This window comes from Etheostoma spectabile, chromosome 17 (genome assembly GCF_008692095.1).
Source record: "Etheostoma spectabile isolate EspeVRDwgs_2016 chromosome 17, UIUC_Espe_1.0, whole genome shotgun sequence".
Lineage (NCBI taxonomy): Eukaryota > Metazoa > Chordata > Actinopteri > Perciformes > Percidae > Etheostoma > Etheostoma spectabile.
The window spans coordinates 16,795,825-16,805,382 of NC_045749.1; the positions used below are offsets into that span (position 1 = coordinate 16,795,825).

Below are 9,558 nucleotides of genomic sequence, written 5' to 3' on the forward strand. Positions count from 1 at the left end.
TATCTGAGCAAGAAGCTCTGTTACACTTCATGTAAAGAATTACACTTTTGTGTGTTCCAGCCACATTCCCATCCAACCCTCAGTATGTGGTGCGCCTGGAGGATGTGGATGATAATCCACTGGATGGGAAGGATGGATGTACCTTTCTGATTGGGCTCATGCAGAAGGATGGGCGACGGCAGAAGAGGCTCGACCGCAACCTTGAGACTATTGGCTTTGCCATTTATGAGGTGCCTCAGAATAATTTCATGTTTTGTTATCATGAAATCAGGGCTCTGTATTTGAATGATTTTAAAAAACGTATTTCTTCTGTCTGTTTCTTTTTTACAGGTTCCAGATCAGGTTTGTATTTGAACTGTTACGTTCCTTCTTTGTCTGAATTACGAAATGCAAAATAGACATCACAAGTGTCACAAGTGTTGCTTGATTGCATTGTGATTTTCTGGGTGGCTTTTGGACGTTTCATTCATAAAAGGCCTTTTTCTCCTGTTACTCTTCAGTACAAAGGCCAAAGCAATGTTCGCCTGGGTCCAGATGTCCTGCTCCGGCAGAAAGCTGTGGCCATGAGCAGCTCCTTCATCAACACACGGGAAGTGTGCGACCGCTTTAAACTTCCTCCAGGAGAATATGTCATTGTTCCCTCGACCTTCCAGCCTCACAAGAATGCCAGCTTCCTTCTCAGGGTGTTCTCTGAGAAACAGGCTGCAGCCAGGTATTGTGTTACATATACATATAGACATACATATAGATTGATTGATGTCTGCAGGTTACTGTAGACCTCAGAATTTTAGTGTAATACAGCCATCTAGTGGACAAAGCTCCTTCTTTGGTCACAGAGAAGTCTTAAATTCACAGTCAAAACGTCCTTCACACCAAACAGAGTGTGTTCAAGCTATGCATTTCTATTTTTTCAGTCCACTGGAGGAGCAAATTGCCAATCGAATGAAGCAGGTAGGAAGTTCCACAGACTGATTTAGCTGCTCTTGCATTGGTTAGCCATTCTTTTCTTTCCACCTTTGTACTAACATTAAATGTAAACCATGTCACATTCAATTTGAAAGGATTAGTGCTTAATGTTAAACTTACTTTGCGTTAAATACACCAATATAAAAAAAAAAACTACCAATTTTGGAGAGCCAGTGCTTTGTCTGTTTGACATGAGTAACATACTGTTTCCGTCTCACAGAAGGAGGCATCTGAGAAAGATGTGGATCCTCAATTCAAGACGTTCTTCAAGCAGATTGCTGGAAATGTAAGTCAACAAGAGAACCATTGGATAAAAGAAATACATCAACAGCCCTAAACCAGATGTACAAATCCAGCAGTAAAACAACTTCTAATGTGCATTTTTCAAACAGGACATGGAGGTATCGGTCTTTGAGTTGGTTGAAATGTTGAACAAAGTTGTTGCTCAACGTGAGTACATTTACTCTTAAACTCTTACATACACAAACAACTAGCCTTTTTATTTTCACTGTCTTACTGTAAATGTTAGTGCTAGCTATGTTGTGTCACTTTCTTGCAGGGTCTGATATCAAGACAGATGGCTTCAGCCTTGAGACAGGTCGCCTCATTGTCAGTCTGCTAGATGTATCCTCTTTAAGAAAGAAATTGTCCTCCCACAGTTTATGTTTTAAAACTCTACTTTAAAAAAGGTTGGGATTTGCGTGCGTTAAAATATACCGTGTGAAATGAAGATATGTGAACAATCAATTCAATTCATCATCCAGGAGGAGCTTTGCATAAACCTTAACAGTCCTCAGAAAGATGGAAGTGGCAAGTTGGGGCTGATGGAATTCCACTTGCTTTGGAACAAAATCGTGAAATACCAGGTAAGTTGTCCTTTATGCAATTTGAAATAAGTAATTGTAATGAGTGAAGTGAGTTTTAGTTGTTTGGTTGTCATACCTGGCTGTATCTGTTAACACGACACGTGGGTGCCTGGGTCATTTAGGCGATCTTCAAGAAATATGACACAGACAGCTCTGGCACGATGAGCTCCCTCGAGATGAGAAGCGCCACCACTGAAGCAGGTAACAAACATTATCACGTGAGGAATCTCGTACACTCAAATTATGTCAGTCAGGCCATGAATATGTTTGAAAAGACCTTTTTTTTTTAAACAATATTTATCATAACCTTGGATATGTTGCCTGCATACTTTAGTTATTTTTTAACAGAGAATGTCACGATAGTTTACATACATATAATAATAATAATAATAATAAATTGAATTTGTATAGCGCTTTTCCCGAGCTCAAAGTCGCTTAACAGAGTAGAGACAGTGTTTATTAAAAAAAAAAAAAAATAAATAAAAAAAAATAAACTAAGGATAGGCAGAACAGAAAAGATGGGTCTTCAGGCAGGACTGAAAAATGGTGAGGGACTCAGAGATGCGGATCTCATGGGGGAGGGAGTTCCACAGCCTTGGAGCTGCCCTGGAAAAGGCTCGGTCCCCAAAACTGCGGAGCTTTGACTTGGGGACATAGAGGAGACCGGCTGTGGTGGATCTGAGGGCCCGTGAAGGTTGGTAGGGGGAGAGCAGGACAGTGAGGTATGACGGGGCAAGGTGAATTCCCGGGGCAAGGTGAATATATACCAAGTTAAACTGGATAAACCAGTTAGAGGTCTCCCTCCCTGCACATAGATTTTTTTCATGTATATATATATATACCATAGGAACAAAAAAGCGTGGGCGAGGCTCTGTAACTTAACTCTACCATTAGCACCCTGCTATTATCTGACACCTTTTAAGAAAATGATGGTAAGCGACAGCTTTGTTTGCTTCCCCAGGTTTCCAGGTCAACAGTGCTGTGCTTCAGGCCATTGTCAGCTGTTATGCCGATGCTCAGTACGCCATAGACTTTGACAGTTTTGTGGGTTGTCTCATTAAACTGGAAATGCTCTTCAGTAAGTGTCCACAAAACACAACATTATCCCTTCGGTATATCTGATACTGATTTGTAGAACCTTTATTTCTGTCTCTCTACCAGAAATGTTCAAGGCTCTGGAGAGAGCTGACACAGGGAAGATTGAGCTGGATGTGCAACAGGTGAGTAAGTCAATAACAGAAGCTGCTGGTTTGACGGCACTTCTAGTTTAGACAGCTTGCTGTATCGTTTTGTTTCCTCTTACAGTGGCTGTGCCTGGCGCTCTACTGAGTCTGGAGACGAGACGAGCGAGGGCCCTTTTGTGATACCTGCTGGAGGATTAACAACACATTTATTGAAATCACGAAAAAAAAAAATATTATTTTAATTTTCACTTTGGTCCTGGGACGCGTTCCTATGTCCCAGTGTATTGTGTGTTAATTGTTTACATATAAATAAAATAAACGTGTTTGATCACAAAAAACAAACTAAGTAAACCCAATGACAAAAAATGGCTAAAAATGTTGCATTCATATTTGCTGAACATATACATGGGGATATGTTGTTCCACTGACATGTATTATCCCATCTTTTTTATGTGCAGCAAGAACAATTTTGACTCATTAGTCTGTGTTTTCTCTCTTTTAGCTGTTGCAAAACCTCTCTGAATTGAAATACAATAAAGAAACTAACAAACTACGGCCTCTGAACTATCAGACTATGATTTATTAAACCTTGCACAGATCAGACACGTGGTTAAAATATCTGTCTGAGATGAAATAGTTTTCATTGTTTATGATTGTTGGTGAGAGATTATTGCAGTAATGCAATAGCAGTAACTATGGTGTTTAGTAGGACCAAATGAGGTATAAATAAAATTGGGACCATCCGACCAATCTAATCTTTTGTAGACCAGCACACGTTTCACATCCATCCATTTGGGCCACATCGGGGCCAATCATGGCCCGTCACTCAAAGCCAGAGGCAGAGTAATGAGACAGGTTAGCCAGGGCAAGTTTGGCATGAACAATAAAGGGTGTGAAGACAGCGGAGCTGCACATACGGCCCAGAGCCTGCCTACACACACACACACACACACACACACACAAGACAATCGTAAAATGACAGAAAGTCTTGATCTTTTAAAATGTCCAACATTGCAGCTAAACTTCAGCACAGCCGAGAGAAAAAGCAGAAGATATGATCCAACTCTCAGGCGGACAAATACCTCAACCAGGAATTTGAATTGCTGAGAAAAAGCTGTCCGGAGAGAGGACAGCTGTTTCAGGATGACTACTTTGAGGCTCTGCCCTCAACCTTAGGCTTCAAAGAAGTTGGACCAAATTCCTCCAATGTTCGGGACATCACTTAGAAAAGACAAAAGGTGGGTACAATAAGTAAATAGATTAAAACAGGAAATTGAAGATGGACATGTTGACAGTATAATGTCAACTCATTTTGAATGAAGGTTTGTACTATTTTTCTTATAGGCCTGTACTGTTTTATATTTGAAAAGTCACTCAATAGAATACACACTTAATAATTAATAGATCGTTTCTGCTGTTTGGTTATGTTAGGTCTTTCCTGCTTGTCCACATACCAAATATTTAGTTTTTTTCCTGTCAACCAATATGCTATTTTTTATTATGAAAATACAAAAGCCTTGCACTATACACTCACCTATAGGATTGTTAGGAACACCGTAATACTGTGTTTGACCCCGTTTCGCCTTCAGAACTGCCTTAGTTCTACGTGGCATTGATTCAACAAGGTGCTGAAAGCGTTCTTTAGAAATGTTGGCCCATATTGATAGGATAGCATCTTGCAGTTGATGGAGATTTGTAGGATGCACATCTAGGGCACGAAGCTCCCGTTCCCCAACATCCCAAAGATGCTCTATTGGGTTGAGATCTGGTGACTGTGGGGGCCATGTTAGTACAGTGAACACATTGTCATGTTCAAGAAACCAATTTGATAAATGATTCAAGCTTTGTGACATGTACATTATCCGGCTGGAAGTAGCCATCAGAGGATGGGTACATGGTGGCCATAAAGGGATGGACATGGTCAGAAACAATGCTCAGGTAGGCCGTGGCATTTAAACGATGTCCAGTGTGCCAAGAAAACATCCCCCACACCATTACACCACCACCACCACCAGCCTGCACAGTGGTAACAAGGCATGATGGATCCATGTTCTCATTCTGTTTACGCCAAATTCCGACTCTACACATTCAGTTTGGAGTTGTCTTGATTAGGACCACACCACTAAATGCATTGAAGCAACTGCCATGTGATTGGTTGATTAGATAATTGCATTAATGAGAAATTGAACAGGTGTTCCTTATAATCCTTTAGGTGAGTGTATAGCGTGATTGCAATGCATAAACTTGTTTTTTTTCTCCTACAGTGTGTCAGGACCCAAAGAGCTACACTTTATACAGTATAAATATTCAGTAAGTTCAAATTCAATTCAGATGTGAATAAAGTAACATACATACTGTATATATGTCCTTCATTATCATCCTGCTTAGTTTGATCTCTGTAAATTATCATACCATTAAAATAAAATCCAAAGCTCATCATTCCTGGTGAATGCCTGTGCACTGACATCACTCCTTCACTCCATCAGTCTCCTCTGTCCACACCCTGTCTGGCACATTGCGTACATGTGTCGGTGAGACTGAGCACACAAGAGCACACTGTTTACAGCTCGCAAAGAGAGGCAAGACGATGTATAGTCAAACTTTGCACAACAGAGGTGTGTGTGCAACACACTGCATACCTAGTGTGTTTTGCGTAATAAAATTAAACTGACATGTAACCACTTGAGATCCTCTGGGAGTTGAATGAGATCTTTCACAGGAATTCTAACACTGTTACTGTAACTTGTGTTCAGGTGACTCCTGGCAGCTATCTTCTCCTTAACTCTCAACAAAAAGTTTTTTGTCTCATGCCTTCACGGCCAAAGATTTGAGGAGAAATGGCATCTTTCAAGTTTTTCCTCTCCATCCCTGATTAACAGCTCGTCCGACTCAGAAGCTGTTACATTTCGCAAACTGTTAGAGGGCCAAGCCTACTGGGTGACAGGAGCGGAGCAGGTGAGGAAATATGTAGACATACCACACAGATCACCCAGGTACCAGGTAAGTGAAGCTGCAGTGGCTACCATGTATGTATGTATGCTGTGTACTGAGATGTTACAATTTAGTTAACTAAGGTATGATTCACTTGGTAGTTTTACCCCTTTTACAACATTTGAAAGTTTTTTTAGGGTCCTTCCTTCTGTCTATTGTTCCACTTGAGAGTAATTACCACCTTATTCTGTGCTAGGTGGAATGCAGAGGAGACAGGTTGCAGCTAATTAGGATTGGTAACCGATGGGGTCAGGTGGAAAGGAAGGGAGCCTGGAGTGACAAGTGAGTACTGTGCACTTCTGGGGAGTTGTAAGGGCAGGAAATGCAATGAATATGCTCATATTAGCCTTAAGTTGTAGTCATGCAGGCTGTAGAGATTTTGAGAAGTGACACTGTTCAGCCAACACAACATTTTTTACTATAATTTTACAGTAAAGGAACTGCTCCCAACCACTTCTTGTAAATGGGCTTTCCCAATTACGCCCGATGTGTATGTATGTGTATGTGTGTGTGTGTGTGTGTGTGTGTGTGTGTGTGTACAGAGAGACATACACACCCAGTGAAACGGCTGGTAAATCCTGTGGTAAAAAGGTGTTACACAGACTCTGTGCAAGCCTATTCTTGAGGTTTAGGTGGAGTGTGGGACATTCAAGTCAGGTGGAGGCCTGTAGTAAACTATTTTTAACTAAGAATGTATTGGCACTTTTTTCTAGGTCCTCTAAGTGGAGATCAGTGAGAGACGATGACTGACCAACTGCTATGAGGATGGGGAGTTCTGGTAAACCTCACTGAAACTACTCTTCTTCCTCTTCTGGGCTTAAATACTCATTTGTTTGGTACTCAGGTGAGAGGAAAAGATTAAAGTAAAGGATCTGACAGTTTCTATTTGTTTGTTTGTGTTTTTCCTCTTATTACTTTGTCCCCAGGGTGTCATTTTCCGACTTCCTGCGCCAACATTCTCTCCTTCAGATAATGTCAGTCGGGTCTTGTGTACAGCTTCAATCAATGGATAATGGAGGAAATGATTCCTATAAGTAGGATTTACCACACACATAATAAAACCATAATTTCCCACAAGTAAGAATCTGTTTATTCAATGTTCAATAAAGATATCTGTGTAATGCAGTATGTATCACTAAGAATGTTTGTCATGTTGTCATTTTGTCATATCTAAGAGTGTTTGTCGTATCTTTCTTCCCTCTCTGTTCACTCAGGTATTAATGGGCAAAACACTTTTTTTGCCTTCTTGGTGAGAGGCACATGGGAACATTGATAACACTCTCACATCTGTACGATAAATATGAAGAGATTACCAGCAGCTAGTTAGCTAAGCTTAGCATAAAGACTTAAAACAGGTACCAAAATCCACCTACCAGTACCTCTAAAGCTCACTAACTAACACGTCATATATCTCAGTGGTTTATAATATACAACAAACTGTTGTGTTCTGGGGGTTTTGTCTTGTCTTATTGTGGTAGTCTGTTTTCCTGAATTCATTTCTTAGCCTGGTTTTCTGTGTTGACTTGTGATGCGTTATTTTTGGTCTTGTTTTGTGTATGTTCTGTTTCATCCTGTTTTGTTTCATGTCTTAGTCCTTGGTCGCTCTCTTGTTGTAGTTTCTGTCTTGTGGTCTATTGAGTGTCTTGTATATGTTCGGTGTCCTGTTTTATTGTGATGGTCTTGTTTTCTGTGCCGTCTAGTTTTCCCACCCTCATGATTGTCTGATGTCTTTCACCTGTTTCCCATCCCTTGTGTCACCTGCCTCCTGTTACCTCGTTACCCTCTGCATTAGGCTTGGTCTTCCCCTTGTCTGTTGTCAGATCGTTGTAGTATTTTTGTGTTGTAGGTCTCATTCGTGTTCTGTGCTGTCTCCAGTTTTGTAGTTTGTTCTACTCTTACGGGACATCTTTAGTTGTATGGATTTTTGATAACATTTAATTAAATCCTCAAACTTCACATTCCCGTCTGTCTCTGCATTTGGGTCCACAATTCCCTGCACCGTACTTTACAAAACCAATGTATAAAAATGAAGTTGGTCAGACGTCACATTTAACAATTCAGTATCTGTAATTTACCAGTAGATGTCAGAGTTCTCATACTGTACATTTGGGTTTGCTGCCTCGACGTCACTGACTGGGTTGTGTCCAAAGTTCCAATGTGCTTGCAGCAGCATGTAGTTTTCAACTGACAAAGAGTTATGCAGCAGCCATTTCCTGCTACGTGTGGTTTAGGGTTGTATTTCCTCTTTTACTACTTTGAAAAATTACTGTTGACTGGCATTGCCTCTGATAGGCCGGCCTTACCACAGTTATGATGTTAAACCTAAAAACAACAACTCTGAGGCGACCAAAAGAGAGCTTTCTGCGTTTTAACTCATTAAACTCTTGCAAAAAACAGGCTATAAGCTACTTAACTTCTCAATATGGCACAGAGTCCGGTGCTTGCAATGCAAGAATACGAAGGCAAGCTATGACACGTGCTGACATTAGGCACCCTGCTTTCTGCAACAGAAGCTAGTCCGGATGTGGGGTGGGACTCGGACTCTGTAAACCACTAATTCACGTAGAGGAAGCAAAGCCGCTGTGATGCTGAAGCAGAGTGTCTGTATCTAAACATAGTCACTGCAGAGGAAGGGTTTATTGCTAAACTGTGTATTATCTAAAAAAAATATTAGGTATATTACAATGTTTGCCTACACATAGTTTACACAGGAAATTAAACCACTTTTTGGACAGTGGTTGTTGTATTACTTATTTAGTGCCACCAATAAAAGCACGATGTTGCAACAGACAGCAACATTGCACTACACATTTTGCCTCACAAGATTGCCGTGATAACCCCTTGCGTCTTTGTGTGATTCCTAAATATTGTAAAATCTTTACTCACACAATTTCATATGCAACTGACATGTATCTCAGCTGGTAAAAGTGGGACTAATTTTAGCTGGTTAGCTGGGGAATTCCCCCAGGAGATCAATAAAGTCCTATCCTAACCCATAATTACACTTCATCATCATGTATTTGTTGATTTATATTTTGTATTATTAAGCCGGATCTGCAAAGTACCTTGTAAAGTAAGTTAAGTTTATTACTTAAGTTAGTAAATAAATGCAGTTGGGTAAAAGGTACAATATTTGCCTCAGAGTGGTTGTGAATAAGAAGTATAAAGCAGCAGAAAATGGAAATACTCAGGGAAGTACTAGTATCTGAAAATTGTACTTTAAATTGGCAAAGTTCTTTAGCAAATGAACTTTGTAACTTCCCACCACTGGAAAAGCCATGGCGTGGGAACAGAGGAAAGGGACAGGGGGCCAAGGCCCCCCCCCAGTGTCCTGGGCCCCTAATTCCTTGCTACACCCCTGGACTACAGAGAAGTTTTCTATTTTATTATTCTAAAGACAGACATGGGATTATGTATTTTTAAGAGGTCCTGATTAAATGCAGTTTTTACTTGTTTTTTGTATGTCTATTTACTCTTTGAATTGATGCAGTTTTCCAGTAGCCTCACGCTGCTACTGTATGTCATGCACGTATAAGTAATGCCCCATTTAT

The 9,558-nt window shown here is 40.5% G+C and overlaps 1 protein-coding gene and 1 long non-coding RNA gene across 2 annotated transcripts in view; both read left to right on the forward strand.

The window, feature by feature from the left end:
* The window catches only part of LOC116704839 (calpain-2 catalytic subunit), a 6,059-nt gene extending 2,824 nt beyond the window's left edge, over window positions 1-3,235 (forward strand). Inside the window, exons 10-21 of the mRNA XM_032540485.1 lie at window positions 61-230; window positions 331-342; window positions 501-712; window positions 915-951; window positions 1,187-1,252; window positions 1,359-1,416; window positions 1,526-1,590; window positions 1,764-1,832; window positions 1,955-2,033; window positions 2,794-2,910; window positions 2,994-3,052; window positions 3,138-3,235. Of these exons, the coding sequence (XP_032396376.1) occupies window positions 61-230; window positions 331-342; window positions 501-712; window positions 915-951; window positions 1,187-1,252; window positions 1,359-1,416; window positions 1,526-1,590; window positions 1,764-1,832; window positions 1,955-2,033; window positions 2,794-2,910; window positions 2,994-3,052; window positions 3,138-3,161 (968 nt within the window). The 3' untranslated portion in view covers window positions 3,162-3,235. The remainder of the gene's footprint in view (window positions 1-60; window positions 231-330; window positions 343-500; window positions 713-914; window positions 952-1,186; window positions 1,253-1,358; window positions 1,417-1,525; window positions 1,591-1,763; window positions 1,833-1,954; window positions 2,034-2,793; window positions 2,911-2,993; window positions 3,053-3,137) is intronic.
* A 2,756-nt stretch (window positions 3,236-5,991) lies between these two features.
* On the forward strand, window positions 5,992-7,082 carry LOC116704869 (uncharacterized). Its single transcript, XR_004335797.1, has 4 exons — window positions 5,992-6,090; window positions 6,204-6,289; window positions 6,721-6,785; window positions 6,934-7,082. It is a non-coding gene; the product is annotated as an uncharacterized LOC116704869 (long non-coding RNA).
* The last annotated feature ends 2,476 nt before the right edge of the window (window positions 7,083-9,558 follow it).